Source organism: Caenorhabditis elegans, chromosome X (genome assembly GCF_000002985.6).
Source record: "Caenorhabditis elegans chromosome X".
Classification (NCBI taxonomy): Eukaryota; Metazoa; Nematoda; class Chromadorea; order Rhabditida; family Rhabditidae; genus Caenorhabditis; species Caenorhabditis elegans.
The window spans coordinates 10,845,670-10,864,681 of NC_003284.9; the positions used below are offsets into that span (position 1 = coordinate 10,845,670).

Consider the following 19,012-nt stretch of genomic DNA (forward strand, 5'->3'; position numbering starts at 1 on the left):
ATTATAGTTGGAACCAAATCTTCACCAACTGTCTAGAAATATATAATAAATTTTCTTATATACTCTCGAAATTCATCAATCGATCCTTGAACTTTATTAGTCCGCTGAGGCTGGCGGAGTTTATAAGCGTACGACGTGGGTCAACTTTCATTTTAAAACTTCATAAATGGGGTATATATAAATATTTTGAATGCTAACTGCAAAAATAATCAGCAAAAAAGCTCACAGTCCCGTCCTTCTCGGCCGAAAAACGCCCTTTAAGGATCGATTGCTGAGTTTTGGCAATATCCGATAGAGAATTCTGAGCTACCGGCTTCACAATTTGTAACAACTTCGAATTTCGCAAGTTTTTTTTTAAATTGAAAACGTTGTTTATTTTAAATTGGATAAGACTGATTTTTTCTGGGTCAATTTTTCTTTACAAAAATTTGTAACAATTCAAGTTTTTAATGAAAATGGAATATCATGAAAAAAGAGCTCTAAAAATGTCAGAGTACACAAAACTATTCAAAAAATTGCAGGCATAGAAGCATGTATTGAAGTTGCCAAAAATCTACTTTTTTTCTGAAACTCTATTTCAGATTTATGTTAAAACTAAAAATAAAAGTGTCGATAAATATGATTGTTTTGTCTCAATACCTATTTTCTGGGCATTGATAACGAGTATGTATGAATCAGAATATGATGCGTACCCCCGGGTGTACAGGCGCAAATATCTTTTATCTTTTCTCCGTGTTTCGAGGCAAGACCTTGGGAGGAGTAGGGCGAGGGCCTGTGTGACGTTTAGACACTGACTGCCAGTGATCAGCAGCCGACTGCGCATGAGCGCAATGCGCCTAGAATCGAACACATTAATCTTGGCCGTAATTTTCTCACCAGTTTTAATAATTACTACTTTACAGTATAAGACGGTGTAAGAGATGACGAACTAACCGGGCAATGGTTAGTTACTTGTGTCATGAACGTGTCGTGACAGACCGAACAAATCAAACCTACATATTACTCTATTAATTATTTTAAAACTTCGGAAAACAAATGGTATGAGTGTAATGAAATAACAAGGGAAAATACTTTAGGATGGAACTCGGGTGACAAGGGTGAGAAAATGGGAAAATGACAGTAAGAAACAAGAAACGAGATATATACGGGATAGTCATTCAAATGCAAATTTGAATGTGAGCCAAGAAGAACAGAATACCGTTTTCAATCTTCTCTTCTCCTTTTCATTCTTCAAATGGGTGGCCCTAATCGAGAGTCGATTTACATGAATCTTCGAGAAGATATGGAAATCAAGTGGGAAGTATTAAATAACAGAACATATGATATTGTTGTATTCTTTACTCAACTGTTTGAGAAAAGTCATCCATCAACTTCTGTCACGACTTTTTTTTCTCAAATTTGAACTTAAATTGATGAATTGGAAAAGAGAATATAGTGTTGGTAAGACATTCTGTGTTTGAAATTTGGGCCCCGAAATTCCACTGAACCAATAATTCTGAATACCAGTTGACAAATTATCAATTTGTCATCAAAAGTAACTGTAAATCTGCTGTCATATAAATTTACTTTATGAAATTTCCCCCTTCCCCCAAAACATATTTTTTGTTGTAGTTTTAGGTTAATAAAGTTTTTGCTAAGCTTAGAAATGCAGATAGTATTAAAATTATATAAGTACATGACAAGTTGAAAACATTCAAATTTGAACGATACACTTATGTACTCAAGCAGTTTATCATATGAGTTTATTAGTAGGGCCTGCTAGTTCTATCACTGGCGGATTCTTCCGAGTACAACAAATTTAGAAACTAACAAGGTACTTCAAATTTTTTTTGTCGGATTCTGTTTTAGAGTTTTCTTGTTTTTTTTATTTACAAAAATTAGTTATTGAAAAGATAGTGGTTCATCAGAAGTGATACAATCAAAAAGTATTTCAGAATGGAAAAGCTCACATTTTTTTGTTCAATCGGGATGGTTACAAAGCAATAATTCTTTTTTCCCATTTCGCACTTCAAGCTGTTTTCATCGACAGTGAGTAATTAGGCAGCTACTAACCAGCTTCAAAACCTTGAAGGTCGGCTTAACTGGTCGTATTTCAATCGAATTTCAAAGAAAAGCTGACACTCAATTTAGGGATTTATTACCAAGGTCAAAAGACTTGCCGACTAGACAACAAAGTTATACTACAGGAACGGTAAATGTCACATATTCAACAGTGCGTAAATTGATTGAAACCGGGTAACAAGCGGCAACTTATGCGTGAACAATCGCGTGTTCCAAAACTTAAACCGAAAGAGAGCGGATGTAGAAACAGGAGGAATAGAGAGTTAAATCAGATTTTTCCGGGGAAATAGACCTTCCCTTTTGTCAGGCGATGAAACGACAAGATATCCGTTGTCGGTGCCCTTTCAACACGTCTCCAGACACACTTGCATGTTTTGCGATCCGAATGATTCACGATCTGCATAAACTGAACAGTAGGTGAACGGTGTCCTTGTCCATTATGTGACAGGATCAGATGTTTTTGCGCATGCTAATATAATACAAACAAATGCAAAAATAATTTTAGGAAAGATATTTCGGATGGCGAGAACATGCTGAACCTCTAACAAAAAATGTTTAAGAAGTCCCATGGGGTTTGGTCAGAGTGTCCATTTTTATTTGCATGGGAAAATGGACATTCAGAATATACGTTTGAATTGAATTTCAGATGGAATGGGAAAAAACATTAGGTTGGTATGAAACAACACGTTGTTTTACACCAACTCTGGGATAAGAAATAAAAGTAGACAAGTTTTAATTCTCAAATTAAAAAAAAGCTAGAAAAGGTCAGGGCAATTTTGAATTTTTTTCCCCGTCAATTACTCATCTGATATCTAAGAATATTTGAAACCATTGCTTTTTTTGGGGCTGATAATTTTTTATATTGAACATACATTTTTTAAATGTAACATTCGATAGAAATAAGTAAACATATACTGCTGATGAAATAAATTAAAAATGAAAATTATAAGATTCACCACACAAAACAAGGAATTATTTCCAAACAATGAAATTCCACAAAATGTTTCAACACGTTTTACGTCCAACGCCTTCAGCAGTCTTTGCATAAGTTGTCAGTTTTGATTATCTGTTGACATATCATGACAAGTGACAAAAAAGGCGGCATCTGTGCTTTTTATTTCAACGCTTTTTGGGCAAGAAAAAAGGATAATTCAGAAAACTAATGGAAAATACAAATGGTATTTATATTGAATAATGAAATAGTTAAACTACTCATTAATGATAAATATTATCATTTAAAAAAAATATATGAAACCTCTGAAAGTTCTGAAAAAGGAAAATAAAATGCACAGATGAGGCAACGAACTATATATATATGCTCATAAAGTTTTATAGGTGAAATTGTTTGCTTTTAAAAGTTGCTCTATTGAAAAGGTGTCGGCGGTTTCTTGTTTAGTGTTGGTGTTAAATATTTAGTATGTGAAAAATAATAATTTATTGTACACATTTAAAAGAATTCTACTTGAGATTATAAAACGTCAAAAACATCGGAATTCTATTGAGGAGTGTCCCGTTTAGTAATGCATTTAGTCGAGCGTATATCGTTTATCCAAAAAAAAGGAAAAAGTGACATTGATTCTGGTGTTCTTCGTGGTTATGACAAGAAAAGTAACCCCTCTGTGTCTTTTTCTATTCTCGATAACTATATGATAGAAGAGACGTACATCCTTTTTTGGGAGATACCATCTCCCCCACCCCTACTATCTAATTTGGTATCTAAGTATGTATCTAACACCACATGAAAAAAATGAGTGCATAAATCATCTCAAGATATGCATAAGGTACTTGACAAAGTGAATAAAGAGATGGATGCCGACGAGCCTGAAGGAGCCAAGCCGGAGCTGCCCACTTCCTCTCAGTTTTTTCCCACGCATTTCGGACATAGTAGAATGTTTCTTGTTTTCTTTCTCATCACGAAGAAAAGAAGATGGCAAAGCTTTTGAAAGCTCAAGAAAAAAAGGCAAAAGCCAAAAAACTAATTTTAAGACAACGAGAGGAGGGCCATACGATGATGTCCATCCCTCTCGTATCTCTACATAGAGTTTCGTTGGCCGGTTTGTGATGTCCCTGGTGAGAAGACAATAAAATTGTGCAAGTCCGTGTAATTCCGTGGTCACAACGCGTTACGCACACAAGACGGCACACGCACGAAAAAAAGAAGCTGCGGACGGAATAAGTCATTTTTTGGAAAAAAAAGAGGAGAGATGAATATCGATGGAGTAAGAGGAGGTGTGCAAGTCACTCTGTCTTTTTTTTGATTTGAGCTTTTTCGAATAAAATGAAAGACTGAGAACTGGATATTGATGAAAAAACAAAGAAAGTAGGAGATCTCCGTAGGGAACATAATTTGCAAATAATGCCAAATTGATTGGAATTGGGGTGAGGTTAAAGTGACGAGAGAAACGTGGGAGGCCAAGGGAAACTGATTAAAGTAAATGTCGCCGCCCTCAAACCTGAGGAAAAACATTTAATTTTGAAAATTTTGAAATATCATTGCTTGTGCTTTAGTAGAAAAAGAGCTTTTCAAGAGTAGCGTTGCAATACACAAATATTGGCATAAAAAATTGGTGATAAGAAAAATGAAATTGTATGTTGAAATATTAAAACATACAAATTTCATTAAAATTTTTTTAAATATGAACTTTTTCTCAACCTTTATTCTCACGTTGTTCTTCAAAAACTACGCAAGACCTTACACCAAAACCAAAAAGAATAATAGAAATCGAACAAAATCCTAAAAAAAATTGGCTCCGAGCTAAAATATTTAGGGTGGTCAAACATCTTAGAACCATCGTTCAATAAAAACATGATTCATAACATAAATTCTCACGATTAAAAAACAATCGAGGGAGGACTTACGAAATGTATTTGAACATTTTTTTACATAAATAAATTTAAAGTGAACACAGGTTATTGAAGATTAATGGTCAAAATTTGTTTTAGTTGAGTTGTGAGATTCTAGAGTATCAATGTGAAGTAAAAAATGTAAATCAAAACTTGCAAAGATAAATTTTTTGCTTTGTTTATAAAAAATGTATTTTAATTTTTCTAACACAAATCCTGTTAGGTTTTTGAAATATCACAGTAAAAAATCAGGTTTAACGGTTAGAGGCTAAAAAGAAAAAAAAAGATTTTTACGATGGAACAGAAACCAGCACGATAAGCGATTGTTGCTACAACAGTTGGGGGTCAGTTGGAACGAGCAAATACACATACACACAATCGTTTTTTTTTTCAAAAGAAAAATGCTCAAGACAAGTGACGATGTCTTTTGATGAGACCGCCAGCTACCGAAAATGTCATATTTCTTGATAACCGATGGCATGTTGAACTAGAAGAAAAAAAATAAAAATCCAAACAATGCGAAACATTTGCAAAAATCAAATCAAAGAAAACGACATTAACAACTAATAATGCCAGAAATGCAACACTTTCCGGCTCTTATCAATTGGTTTTTGAAAAACTCCGCAAATTTCGAAAAAAAAGGTGTTAAGTGAGTGACGATTATGAATTTAATAACGTAGTTTATCGGCGAAACAATGGGAGGTATGATGAACAAGAGTGTGACGTCATCAATGCAAAACATAAATGCAGAAAAGCAAAGATAGACATTGGGAAAAAGTAGTTGTTAGAACAGAGGCTAGTGTTCTAGCCATCAAATGTGACAGGTTGTCAGTATTCACTAGATGTCCACACCCAAAATATGATTCTGACCTCATTTTCTCGTAAAAGTAGCAACTTTACTGTGGAGTTTGAAAAAATCATACGCAAAGGTTTTACTAAAAACAATAAACTGCATATATTAATGAAATTAGGATTTCCGCCACACTGTTTCATTAAAAAAAATCTTATGGAGTTCTATTCTAAATTTTGAATTAATTTCGATTTCTCAAAACCACTTTGGGAATTCCTAGTACTTTTCAACTTATTTTGCCAGTAAATTTCTTTTATTTTACTATTCATTTTTTTATAGTCAGAAAAATTGTCTTACGCATAAATATCACATAAAATTAACATTAACCGTTCAACAAAACAATTATAATCTTAAGTGCAAAATACTCGAAAATACCGTCTCTCTTGGGGAAATGTAACATTAACGAGTTCTTGACAAGTCAAAAGCTATTTCTAAATTAAGATTTATGAGGTTTTCGATTCCGGAATCTCAGAGACAGATTAATCTCATAATAGCTCTAATAGCCTCCCAATTTATAAAAGAGCCGGTTGAGAGGGTATTGTAACAGCTGTCATGTTTTACAATCCCTTTAATTAAGCATTAATAAGGAGAAGCGGTAAAAGCTGAGTGAAAGATTTTGAAGGAGTCATAAAAATGAAGGACACTAAGAAGTTACTAACGTGGTCGAAGGCACGAGAGGCACAGTCTTTTTGGCAAATTTGCATAGAGCGAGAGAAGATTAGGCACGGGAGAGTTGACCTGTACCCTCTCTGTTCTATCGTTACCAAATTTGATAGTACTAGAGATCAACTCAAGTGTTTGTTCTTCTTTCCTCATCGATCACCTGCCACGTATCTGATTCGTCTTGCCTGTTAGCATATTGTTGCTTTGGCAAACACATTTGCCCAAGAGGTCTAATATAATTAAAGGGGGTTGAGAATGAAGGATGGTTGGTTCAAGATGAAATTCGAGATGATGTGGCAAGATGTGGAAATGGTTGGTAGTATTAGGCAAAAAATCATGAGCACTGAAGAATAGTCGTCGAATTACAAATATAGTTGCGTCAAAAGTTAATGGATGATGTCATTCGAAGAAAATCAAAACTCGAAGCTGATCCGAAGGTAAATGTCAATACTTAATTTGTAAATACCACCAGTAATGCTTGTAATTATGTAGGTTTTAGAAGTGTTAGTTTTTTAGCTAAATAACAAGCGATTAAAAATTGGCAATACATAGAGACTAAGGTAACAAGAAAACTGACTTCTTTCTGAAAATTTAATTTGAAATTTTAAGTGCAGTTTAAAAACTGCACTGCAGAACTTCATGCCTCTCGAAGATTTAATAAAGACTAGTTTATTTTTGTTGTAGAAATAATATGAATGTTGTAATCGCGTTTATTTCACTTATTGACAGATATAAAAAGTCACAAATTCCTCAAATTTTGCCCACCACTTGAATGAATAAAAAAAAATATAGCTAGACATTTTTACATTTTTCGGAAAATTTAACGGTCCTTCAAATTATTGAAATGTTCAATTCTTGAGTTGAATTTCAAGATGTAATTTTTCATTGAGAAGACTGGGGATTGCCTAAAAACGTTAACAATTTTTTTTCTATGAAAATATTTTTCATGAGAAATGGAAAGTACCTAAAAGTGAAGCAGAGTAAACCAAATTTTAGAATATAAACTTGGTTTTCAATTGCTTGTAAAAATGTGAGAGAACAAGTGATGAAGCTCGTGTTTGTCTTGTACCACTTTGAATGAAATAGTGATACAAAAACAAACAGAACACAAGTGGCTCAACCCATCGTTTTTCGTATTTTATAAAAAATTTTCATTATTTAATCAGTTTTCATTTGGACCCTCTAATCAGATCCTTTAAAAAAATCGAAAAGTTAATTAATCGGAGGAAATGAAAACAAAATAAAAATGTGATGTCCGTTTTTTTCTTCGTAATCTTCACAACTATCCATTGTAATAGAAAAACGTGAACCGAGCGACGTCAAAGTGTCAGGTGCTCAGTCGAAACCAATCACTACGTTTACAACTGATTTCTTCCTTCTTTTTCTCGGTTTCATTGGCGGCTCGTTTATTTCCAAAACACCTCTTGCGTTTTATCGGTGAAGCTATCATTGCGTCCTTATGATGTGAGAAGTTCCGTCAACCAATTGACACCGAGATTTATTGCATGTGACAGTTCACAGCAATAAGAAATAGAAAGCTTGGATAATAACCTTTTGGTAGGATAACAATAAGAGAAAGAGCGAGAAAAACCAACTGTTCGAACAAAAAAGTTTAGAATTGAAAATTGGTAATGTAAATATATGAAATTTATAAACTTGCAAAAAGAAACACCGAACAATTTACCATGATCGGTTTTTAAATTAGTATGTTGTTTCTTAAAATTGACGAAGAGTGGTTTTTTATAATGAAAGTATGTATTCAAAGAAAACAAAAAATGATAATTTCTAATGTCAGCTATTTGTTTCATTTCAATGGAACAATCTTCACCTGACAGGATTTTCAAATTGCATACAAAGTGTCGTTTTGTCTGCTACAATTCTTAGGTACCGACCTTCAGACTATTGGGCGTCTAGCAAAGAAGAACTCAATTGGCGAGTATTGAAGCGTTCCTAGAGTGTTTTTTTTTTGACAACTCTATCGTTTTTAAAAATCGGCTGATAAAGAAACTAAAAATACAAAATGTTTCAAAAATATTAGAATTTTTGTGTTAATAAGAAACAAAAAGAAACCAAATGAATAACTACGAGTTTTAACTTAATTATAAGATCAAGACAAGAAGTTTTACAACAATTCTGGCAAATTTAATTTCAATTAGATCTGATTCCTTAACAAAAGTGTTTTGCACCGCAATTTTAAAAAAAGCAATGCAAATTTGTAAAATTTAAAAACATTGTACAATGTGTTTTTATTTTAGAAAACAAAGTAAATAAGAAATAAAATGAAACTGTATAATTATTCTATTAGAGTTTCCACTTGAATTCCTTGTTTCTGTACAAGTCTCCAGTATATACTTCTTTTCCTTAATAGTTCTTCATGTGTTCCTTGTTCTGCAACTTTTCCGTTTTTCAGAACAGCAATGGAATCTGCATTGACTACTGTTGATAGCCGATGTGCAACAACAACAGTGGATAGTCTCTCACTTGCAGTGTCAAGAGCATTTTGAACTACTTTTTCACTGTCACTGTCCAGAGCACTCGTCGCTTCATCCAATAGAAGAACTTTTGGATTTCTCAGGATTGCTCGAGCAATCGCAATCCTTTGTTTTTGACCACCGGATAACTGAGCTCCACGTTCACCAACAAGTGTGTCCAGACCCTGAGAAGAAACAACTCGTTTGTGCATATTTTAAGTTTTATGAACTTCAAATTTACCTGTGGGAACTGGCTTACAAAACTAAAAGCGTTTGCAACTTTTAATGCCTGATCAATTTCTAATTGAGATGCATTGTGAGAAATTCCAAACAAGAAGTTTTCTTTAATTGAGCAGTTGAATAATACGGGTTCTTGTGAAACTAAAGATACACTTTCGCGAAGATGGTGCAAATTGACGTCAACCACATTTTCCTCATCAATTTTCTGGAAAGTTTATAGGTGAAAAAGAATTTGTGATATGGTTACTCACGACTTCTCCATCTACAGCATGATAAAATCTTTCCAATAAAGATATTATAGTAGATTTACCACTACCACTGGGTCCCACAAGAGCCAATGTTCTGCCTGCTGGAAGTTTTAAGCTAACACCATCCAAAATCATTTTGTCTGAGCGCTGAGCATATTCAAATGAAACATTTTTTAATTCAATTTCCCCATTTTTAATATTTCGCTTTCCTTGTGATGAATCGTAGGGCATAATTGCAGGATAGGTAAATAAATGGAATATTAATCCGGCTGCATGGATTGCTTTTCGATGATCTGGAAGATATGCAACTGCGGAACCAGCGTAGCTTGCAGTCATTGATAACGTCATGAGCACTAGGTAAGTGTCCATTGGTAGAATTTCTTCACGTAAGACAAGCCAAGTTCCGAATTTGAACGAAACGGCGTAAATAAAGAAGTAGCAACTGCATGCAAAACCATTCGCAGTTCCCTGAATAATTTTTTATGCTATTTTTCAGGTAATGCGCAGTGTTACCTGAATTACAGCTCGTTTGAAATAAGAATTACGAATTTTTTGTAAATGAGAAGTAACAAGTAAAATCACTCTGTTTTCCATGTTAAGTGCTCGAACAGTTCTGACGTTTTCCAATGCCTCAATCGCAGCCTGAATTATCAACTATCTTTCATGTATTTTCGAGCACAACCAAACCGTACCCTGTTACTTTTTTCAAAAGCAATTGAATCCTCCTCCACAGCTTGATCAACAAAATTGTCATTGCAATATCCGGCTAGATAAAGTAATGGGCAAAACATGAGAACCTGTATAAACGTTTCACTTAAATTTGTAATATGATTTTGATCTTACTTGTAATGACATTTTCCAACTGTAGAAAAATGACATGATAACTGCAAGTAGAATAGCTACTAGAGTCATAATAACACTACCAAGGCGATCGTCCACTGCAGCAGTGACATTTGAAGAATCTGCATTTAATCTATTGGATAGTCTCGTAGCAGTATGACACGGATCGTCGTAAAATGCACAAGGAAGAGACATTAAATGTTTGAATGACATGCTTCGAAGTTTGATAGATAGTTTTTCTGCTGTTTTACCGAAGAAATAATATTGAAAGAAGATGAAAATTGGGCGAGTAAAGGCCAAAAACAAAATTGAAAGTGCCCAAAAATGACTTTTGCTTAACATTTCATCTTTATCGAATGCATATGCCTAAACGAATATAAAATAAGTAGGATCGAGTGGAACAAAACTTGCCTCATAAGACTTAATCATGAGTTGTGAAGAAAGTGGGTAATATATTCCCTGAATAGCACTTCCTAACACTGCTATAAAAAGAATGCAGTATTCCGAACGACAGTATTTAATGATTTCACAAATATTTGATTTTTTAGCTCCTTCTTCTTTTATTTCGGCTATCAATTTTTTCACATAATCATCTTCTTGATCAATCTTCTGATGGGAAATTTCATTTGACGGAAAATCAGAATGGGACGATTGTCTTGTCACTCTTTCCTCATTTTCATCTAATGAAGAAGCTTTTTAAAAATAGTTATTGGTAGAATATCTTACTCATTTTCTCATAGTTTGTGCTCATAAGTTGTGTTTGCACAAGATTGTTGTAAACACCATTCATGGCAATCAACTGTTTGTGATCTCCAACTTCAACGATCTGTATAATTTAATCATGTAACAGATTAATTTGTATCTAATAGCTTACTTCTCCCTTTTCCATGACTATAATTTTATTTGCATTTCTTATTGTGGACAATCTGTGGGCAACAACAATTGTGGTTCTTCCAATTGAAGCCTGAAAGTTCAAACATTGTAAAGTATTAATCTTGAGAGCTCACTCACTTTTTGAAGTGCTTCTTGTACTATGAATTCACTTTCATTATCCAAGGCACTAGTTGCTTCATCGAGTAGTAAGATTCTTGGATTTCTTACCAATGTTCTTGCAATTGCGATTCTTTGTTTCTGGCCACCCGAAAGTTGAGCTCCTCTCTCACCAACAATCGTTTTGATTCCATCTGGGAAGTTGCAAACAAAATCAAAAGCATTCGCATTTTTCAACGCATCAATGATTTCCTGTTCAGTAGCATCAGGTTTTCCGAATCTAATGTTTTCTTCGATGCTTGTATTAAAAAGCACGGGTTCTTGAAATACAACTCCCATTGCTTGTCTGAGCTGCTTGATATTAATGTTGTATATATCGTTTCCGTCAATTGAAATTCTACCGGAATCAATATTATAGTAATGTAAGAGTAACTGTATTACTGTGCTTTTCCCACTTCCACTAGCACCAACCAAAGCAATACACTCTCCACCTTGAACATTGAATGATATTTCTTTTAGCACTGGTACATCAGGACGAGTTGGATATGAGAATAGCACATTTTTGAAAGAAATAATTCCTTGAAATGTGTCTTTGATTTCTTCACTGAAGAATTCATCAGCCGTGGCATCACTCTACAATTTTGAAACTTTCAAAATGGTCAAGGAAATGTGTTTATAGATTGCAGCCAGTTTGCCGAGCTTTGCAAATTCGAATTTTTTTCAAAAAACTCCCTCTGTTTCAAATTATCAAATAATTACATTTTAAACTTCGTTTTTTTCGGATAAAACTTCACGATGATTACTAATATGTGCGCAATAGAAAATTAAATGTCAATCATTCAAAACTAACTTTTTTCGAAATTAGTATCACTCACATCGAGCAAAATATCTGCAATTGGTACAGTTAAAGGTATTGCACTTGCAAGTCGCGAAATATGAAGAATTGCTTCACCTAGACAATAAGAACCAAAGAGAATGTAATACAAGATCTGCAAGTAAACAATCACAACGCTTACAAATTGAAAGTAAACTTACTCGGACGACTACCCCAGGTTCTATTGTTCCTTCGTATATCATATTCGCACCAAAATAAAGAATCACAAAATTGAGAGCATTGGTAAAAAAGTAATCTGCACTTCTCGAAAGAGAAAATACAAAAGCACGATTCAATGCATATTTTTCGCCATTCTTTAATTCTTCGGTATACCTAAAATATAAACTATTCAAAGTCCTAAGTGTTGAATTAACCGTTCAACTTCTTGCTGCTGTCCATTTAGAGAGGATACTGTTTTATAACAACCTAAAGCTTGAAACGCAATTGAACCTGCATTTGAAATATGCTCATTTTGTTTCTCGTTATTTTTCATTTTGCCCCAAGAGTCCAACAGACCGGATAAAACAATTCCAAACGAAAACACAGTTCCGTAGCAAGCAAGTCGCCAATCTGTGTAGAATGCCAAAATAGTTCCAATCACAAAATCGGTTAGAAGAGCAATTATAAGTGCAATTTTTTCATTGAAAACTTCGCGAAATCGTTCCATGTTACTAAAACATTATGATTTGAAAATAGACATTGCTAAAGAAACTTACTCATTAAGAACAATTGACAAGTGCCCTGTAGACATACCATCAAAATACGAAATATCTTTTCTCAGCAATCGAGATATGTACTGCCTTCTAACATTGTATGCGGTATTGTCACCAACAAATTTCATGATGGAAAACTGAAAAAAAAACAAGGAATTTAAAAGTGCAATTCTGATAAATTACCTGAAGAAATCCAAAAGTGAAATATGCAAAGCCAACAAGGAAAAATAAAAGCACAACGCGATTCATATCACTTTCAAAAAGTTTGTAAGCATGCGCAAGATCGACAGGGTCTGAAAAGCTGTTAATGAGAGCTTTACCGCTTTTACAATACGTTTTAATAGTCTAATACACAAAACAAGCATACATATGAAACAATTTAACTCACCTATAGTCTTATTGTTAATAGCATTTGTAACTTTAACCAGTACTTGAGAAGTTTCTCCAAGTGTATAGCTTTCAAACGGTTGACACATACCAGTTAATATTGAAAATACTACGCCTAGAAAAAACAGAAGTTTTTCATACCTTGTTGTACATTTTATCTGAAATCCAAAAGTTTTCTTTAAAAAATTATTTGTAGACCCTACTATGACTTTGATAAATTTGCATACATTTGACCAATTTGTATTGCTTGAAAATGGCAACAAGGGAAAACTGCAAAAAAAAAAAACGTAAGAGAAACAGAAGAGTCGCAGAGAGTGCAAGTGCATTTTCTTCTTTTTTTCAAGTACTTTTCTTTCTGTTAATTTTTTTTACCTGTCCATTATAAAATGAGTAATATGAATTTGTTACTGTGTTTTTAGTAGAATTGAAGCAGAAACTGTGAAGATTGAGTTAAAACTAAGAATTTTATTTGATTTTATATTGGAAAATATTGCACAATACTATGTAATTCTTTTATGAAGGGGAGTAAAAAAGAAAAAAAAACGGCTCAACGAGACAATGATATCATAGTAATTTATTAAGTAAACACGGTAAATGTTTATAGACTTCACACCATAATTTTTGAAGATAATTGTCAATTGCGATGAAAAACTCATTTCCTATGAGCTCTTCTGATGCTGCACAAGGCGCCAATAGTCTCCTTTCACGGCCAACAATTGATTATGAGTTCCTGTAAAATTACGTTGAATGAAACTGCGGTATTTCATACATAAATACCTTGTTCTACAACTTTTCCATTTCTCAAAACAGCAATAGAGTCTGCATTGATAATAGTAGATAACCGATGAGCCACAACTATGGTAGATAAGCGCTCGCTTGCTGTGTCCAGTGCATTTTGTACTATTTTCTCACTTTCGGTATCCAGAGCACTTGTCGCTTCATCTAGAAGCAGCAGTTTTGGGTTCCGAAGAATTGCTCTGGTTATGGCAATTCTTTGCTTTTGACCACCAGACAGCTGAGCGCCTCGGTCCCCAACAATAGTATCTAACCCCTGAGAAAAAGTTCAAATTTAGAAACTTTAGGGCTATGCAAACTTGATTTCAAAAAGTGTACATAGAAGCTTAATATTCACAAAATATATTTCCAATAGTAATTAACAACTTACCTGCGGCAACTGAAACACAAAATTAAAAGCATTTGCGATTTGCAACGCGTTTTCTATTTCTGTTTGCGATATGTTTCTTGTGAGCCCGTACAAAATGTTGTCTCTAATTGAACAATTGAATAATACTGGTCCTTGTGATACCAGTCCCAGATTTGATCGTAAGTGATCCAAATTGATATTTTCCACATTGTCGTTGTCAATTTTCTAAATAAAGTACTAAATATAGTACAAGTGATTTTAAAATGCATTTTTTCTCACAATAAATCCTTGATCGGCACGATAAAACATTTCGAGGAGAGAAATTATTGTAGATTTTCCTGATCCACTAGGTCCAACAATTGCCAGTGTTTTACCAGCTTCAACTTTCAAATTAACACTGTCTAATACTGTATAATCCGGACGTTGATGATAATGAAATTTCACATTTTCTCCATTGACTTCTCCTTTGGTAATGCTTCTTGAACCAGTATCAGAATTGAAAGGCATTGTAGCTGGATATGTGAACAAATTGAAAATCAATCCTGCTGAATGAATAGCTTTCCTAAAATCTGGCATATATGATATCGCTGATCCTGCCATATTCGATGTATATGATAGTGTTATCAGAGACAAGTACATATCCATTGGAATGACTTCTTTTTGTAAAATAAGGTAAGTGCCGAATTTGAAAGAAATGGCGTACACAATTTGAGAACATCCAGCAGAAAATCCGTTTGCAAGACCCTACAAAACAGATTTATTGCAGAATTTATCGGAATAACAGACCATAACCACAGATCTTCTGGGATAACTTGTTTTCAAAACTGCAAGATATTCCATAACCAAGTTTATCACCCTTGCTTCCATATTCAACGCTTTCACTGTTTTCATGTTATCCAGTACTTCTATAGCAATCTGTAATTTTAATATGTAAGGAAATCAAAAAGTTCAGCTGACTACTCACTTTATTGCTGTTTTCAAACGCCACCGAGTCTTCTTTAATGGAAATAGTGGTAGTTTTCTTATACAAGAATTTCGCATAGTAAAGAACTGGAAAAAACAAAACAACCTGAAAAAAAACTCAATTTGAAAACAATTGTATTCAAATAAATGTGGCAACAACTTTCAGCTGATATGGAACATTTTGAAAATACTTGCCTGTAATGTCAGTTTCCAAGAATAATAACAAGCAATCAATATGGCAAGTGAGAACGAAACCATACTCATCAACAAACTTCCTAGTCTAGCATCTACAGCTGCTTTAATGTTTGATGGATCAGTATTCAAACGATTGACTAGTCTAGTTGGAGAGTGCTTTGGATCATCATAAAATGCACAAGGAAGAGATAACAAATGTTGAAACGATTTGATTCGCAAGCGTGTGGAAAGCTTCTCTGATACTTTTCCAAAAAAGAAAAATTGACAATAAAGAGTGATTGGGCGGATGACACCAAGCACCAAGAACATCGCAGCCCAAAAGTGTCCATAAGTGAGGATATTTTCTCCATCCATTGCATATGCCTTAAATTCGATTTTTAGTTTGAACACTATTATAAAATTAACTACCTTATAAGTCTGAACAATAATTTGAGATAAAATTGGAAAGTTACAACCTTGAATCGCACTTCCAATGACAGCCATTGAGAGCAAAAACGCATCTGGTCGACACTCTCGAAGTACTTCCCAAATATTAGATTTTATCTCAATATCCGAAGAAGTTTCTTTCAGTAACTCTTCGAGAGGTTCGCCATCATTCAAGTTGGGGGGTGTTTTTTGAATAACTTCTTCTGCTCCCTGACCATTTATGTCCTCCTCAACACTTTGAGAATCAAAAAATTGTGCTCGAACTAAATTACTGTATTCTCTATCCATACTAATCAGTTCCTCATGTGATCCAACTTCTGCTATCTAAATTTTAACTGTTTGTGTATTTTTGTTTTTAAAATCAAGTTCCTCAAAGTATAGAAATCTGCATAAACTTTCTTACCTTTCCATTGCTCATAACCATAATCTTATCGCAATGACGAATAGTGCTAAGCCTGTGAGCAATGATGATTGTTGTCCGCCCTTCTGATGCCTGAAACACATACTCAGTACATATTTTCTCGGAACCTTGTTACTTTTTTGAGAGCAAGTTGTACAGCTCTTTCGCTCGCACTATCAAGAGCACTAGTTGCTTCATCGAGAAGTAAAATAGCTGGATTTTTGACAAGAACCCTTGCGATGGCAATCCGTTGTTTTTGTCCACCTGAGAGCTGTGCCCCTCTTTCTCCAACAATTGTTTTTAAACCATCTTTTATATTACAAACAAAATCGTAAGCATTAGCTTTTCTTAGCGCTTCGTATATTTCTGACGACGTTGCGTTGGGGTTTCCAAAACGTATGTTTTCCTCTATCGTTGTGTTGAAAAGCACAGGTTCTTGAGATACAACTCCAATTGCGTTTCTGAGCTGTTTCAAGTTGATATCATGTAGATGAGAGTCACCAATCTTGATTGTTCCAGATTGAATATTGTAGAAATGAAGAAGTAGTTGAACAATTGTACTTTTACCACTACCACTTGCGCCAACAAGTGCAATACATTCTCCTTGTTTCACATCAAATGAGATTCCTCTCAAAATGTCTACATCAGGCCGGGATGGATAAGCAAATTTCACGTTATTGAATGACAGCATTCCTTGAATTGTCTTATTGCTATCGGTTTGTTCATTGTCCTGGTTATTTTCAATCATATCATCATCTGATGTCAAAACATCAAATATGGGAGTAGCAGAATTAATTGCATTTAATAAGTAGGAAATGTGAAGAAATGCTTCTCCGAGACTGAATGCACTGAATAGCATGTAGTGGAACAACTGAATATATTAACATGAGAACAATAGTTTCCAGGATACAATTTTTGCTCACCGTAACAATTGCAACTGTGTTCATTGTTTTGTTGTAAATCAAATCTGCCCCAACATATAAAATCGTTCCATTCAGTGCATTACAGAAAAAGTGTGAGAGTCCTCGAGAAGTAGCAAGAAAAAAAGCTCGTCGGGAACCAAACTTTTCTCCTTCCTTCAGTTCAGCAGAATATCTAAAATTACTTTTCTTTTTTAAATTTGCTATCTGAGAAATTAATCCAACTTCTCAAGTTCCTGGGTTTGTCCATTTAGCGAAATTACTGTTTTGAAAGAGCATAGAGCTTGAAAAGCGATTGCTCCTGCGTTCGAATAATGCATGCTTTGTTTTTCATTAGATTTCATCATACTAGTCGAATTGAGAAGTCCCGATATAACAATTCCGAAAGCAAAAACACTTCCATAAGAAGCAAGTGTCCAGCTTGTATAAAATGCAAGTGCAGTTCCAATTGCAAAATCAGTAGAAAAGCAGATAATAAACGCTATTTTTTCGTTGAACGCCTCTCGAAATCGTTCAAGATTACTGCAACAAAATGTTTTCAGTAACAAATTTTTGCAAACTAACTCGTTCAAAACTGTTGATAGATATCCGGTGGAAATTGTATCAAAGTATTTTGCATCTTTCTTGAGCAAGCGTAATATAAATTTGTGTCTCAGCCGATATGTAGTGTTGTCCCCAATATACTTAAACAGGGAGAACTGAAGCAAAGGGGTATTTACTTTAGATCGGAAATTTTTATTACTCACTTGAATAAATCCGAAAAACATGAAAGCGCACCCAACGAGCCCAAAATGAATCACTACATTGTTCATATCAGCATGGAACATTTCATATGCTTTTTCTAGATCACTAGGGTCTGTAAATATGATGGACAACAAATTAGTAATGTTTCCTATTGCGACCGAGAGATTGTTCCCTTTTGTAGCCAACAAAAATTATCTCATAGAGTTATAAATAAATAAAAAATTTTATCATTTGAAAAATCCTTTCCATTTGATGATAAACAAAAACTTTGATCTTTCATTCAAAACCTTACCAAGGGAGGCGTTGTTAACGGCCGCTGTAATCCGAACAAAAGCTTGTGAGACTTCTCCGAAAGTGTAACTCATGAATGGTTGTGTTAATCCTGTGCAAATTGCAGAAACCACTCCAATTACGAACAGAAACTTTTCCCATTTACTTGTACATTGCCACTGAGAACAACTTTTTATGTATCTTAGAAAAGCTACTTGATAATCATTTTTGCTAGTGCCAAGAATTTATTTAACTTAAGGCTATTGAATTTTTTTCAAGTTTTGACTTTTTTGTAAATACATTACCTGCTTTTTCAATATTCATCACCATTTTATTTCTGAGAGAGCATTATAAATCATATTAAAACCTAGTGAAATCAATATAAAGTTTCACACATTGTATACTTACCACGACTTTCACGAATTTCGTCCAGTTCGTTGTTTTCTTCTCATTTTCAACTGGAATCAGCACATCGTTTTCTGAATTCTCCATTTTGAAAATGACGAATATCACCCTTCCGAATCTATTTTATTTCATAATTGCGAAAATTTTCGAAAAAAAAAACGAAAAAAGCGAGATAGAGAAATAAGAACGCACACTCTTTGAATGACATAGTGTCTCGCACAAGTACTAAAACGCAAATAAAAACATACACCAAAGATCTCATCAGCGTAAAATGTAAAAATCATTTTTTGATTTTTCCTTATCTTTTCTTGTTCAAATTGATGACTGCGAAATGCTACGAAAAATGACTAAAACCATTTGAATA

General features: G+C 34.1%; 2 protein-coding genes and 7 non-coding genes across 10 annotated transcripts; 4 read left to right on the forward strand and 5 right to left on the reverse strand.

The window, feature by feature from the left end:
• The first annotated feature begins 654 nt into the window (after nt 1-654).
• C05A9.3 lies at nt 655-849 on the forward strand. The gene has a single exon (NR_072045.1). It is a non-coding gene; the product is annotated as an Unclassified non-coding RNA C05A9.3 (non-coding RNA).
• Nucleotides 770-904, reverse strand: C05A9.4. The gene has a single exon (NR_072046.1). It is a non-coding gene; the product is annotated as an Unclassified non-coding RNA C05A9.4 (non-coding RNA).
• A 3,007-nt stretch (nt 905-3,911) lies between these two features.
• Nucleotides 3,912-4,193, forward strand: C05A9.9. The gene has a single exon (NR_072047.1). It is a non-coding gene; the product is annotated as an Unclassified non-coding RNA C05A9.9 (non-coding RNA).
• On the reverse strand, nt 3,981-4,197 carry C05A9.10. Its single transcript, NR_072048.1, has one exon. It is a non-coding gene; the product is annotated as an Unclassified non-coding RNA C05A9.10 (non-coding RNA).
• Nucleotides 4,198-6,500: 2,303 nt separating this feature from the next.
• On the forward strand, nt 6,501-6,635 carry C05A9.11. The gene has a single exon (NR_072049.1). It is a non-coding gene; the product is annotated as an Unclassified non-coding RNA C05A9.11 (non-coding RNA).
• On the reverse strand, nt 6,501-6,635 carry C05A9.8. Its single transcript, NR_072050.1, has one exon. It is a non-coding gene; the product is annotated as an Unclassified non-coding RNA C05A9.8 (non-coding RNA).
• Nucleotides 6,636-8,546: 1,911 nt separating this feature from the next.
• Nucleotides 8,547-13,628, reverse strand: pgp-5 (P-GlycoProtein related; the record flags this gene model as incomplete). Of its 2 annotated transcripts, NM_001270187.3 has the most annotated exons (18): nt 8,547-9,074; nt 9,131-9,334; nt 9,381-9,845; nt 9,891-10,019; nt 10,070-10,174; nt 10,221-10,583; nt 10,629-10,897; nt 10,944-11,043; nt 11,092-11,181; nt 11,229-11,840; nt 12,083-12,196; nt 12,243-12,414; nt 12,456-12,752; nt 12,798-12,931; nt 12,978-13,087; nt 13,183-13,339; nt 13,385-13,451; nt 13,554-13,628. In NM_001270187.3, the coding sequence occupies 18 exons, from the start codon at nt 13,559-13,561 to the stop codon at nt 8,712-8,714; spliced, it is 3,759 nt and encodes a 1,252-aa protein (NP_001257116.1). The 2 variants fall into 2 exon arrangements, with proteins under 2 accessions (NP_001257116.1, NP_001257117.1); NM_001270188.3 differs by lacking the exons at nt 13,183-13,339; nt 13,385-13,451; nt 13,554-13,628 and having other exon boundaries at nt 8,712-9,074; nt 12,978-13,043.
• A 3-nt stretch (nt 13,629-13,631) lies between these two features.
• Nucleotides 13,632-18,753, reverse strand: pgp-8 (P-GlycoProtein related). The gene is made up of 16 exons (NM_077410.6): nt 18,652-18,753; nt 18,266-18,422; nt 17,976-18,085; nt 17,794-17,927; nt 17,455-17,751; nt 17,233-17,404; nt 16,446-17,180; nt 16,313-16,402; nt 15,892-16,233; nt 15,484-15,846; nt 15,290-15,394; nt 15,112-15,240; nt 14,605-15,069; nt 14,347-14,550; nt 13,959-14,232; nt 13,632-13,911 (listed from the first exon to the last, which is right to left on the reverse strand). Exons 1-16 carry the CDS (start codon nt 18,733-18,735, stop codon nt 13,841-13,843), a joined length of 3,732 nt encoding a protein of 1,243 aa, NP_509811.2. The 5' UTR covers nt 18,736-18,753; the 3' UTR covers nt 13,632-13,840.
• On the forward strand, nt 16,821-16,841 carry 21ur-8856. The gene has a single exon (NR_072051.1).
• Nucleotides 18,754-19,012: the final 259 nt, after the last annotated feature.

Coding starts and splice junctions, on each gene's coding strand:
- pgp-8 (NM_077410.6), bottom strand. CDS start 18,735: ATGGAGAATTCAGAAAACGATGTGCTGATTCCAGTTGAAAATGAGAAG. Junction 17,752..17,793: donor CTATCAACAGTTTTGAACGA/GTTAGTTTGCAA, acceptor ATTTTGTTGCAG/TAATCTTGAACGATTTCGAG. Junction 15,847..15,891: donor TTATTGTTCAGACTTATAAG/GTAGTTAATTTT, acceptor ATCGAATTTAAG/GCATATGCAATGGATGGAGA.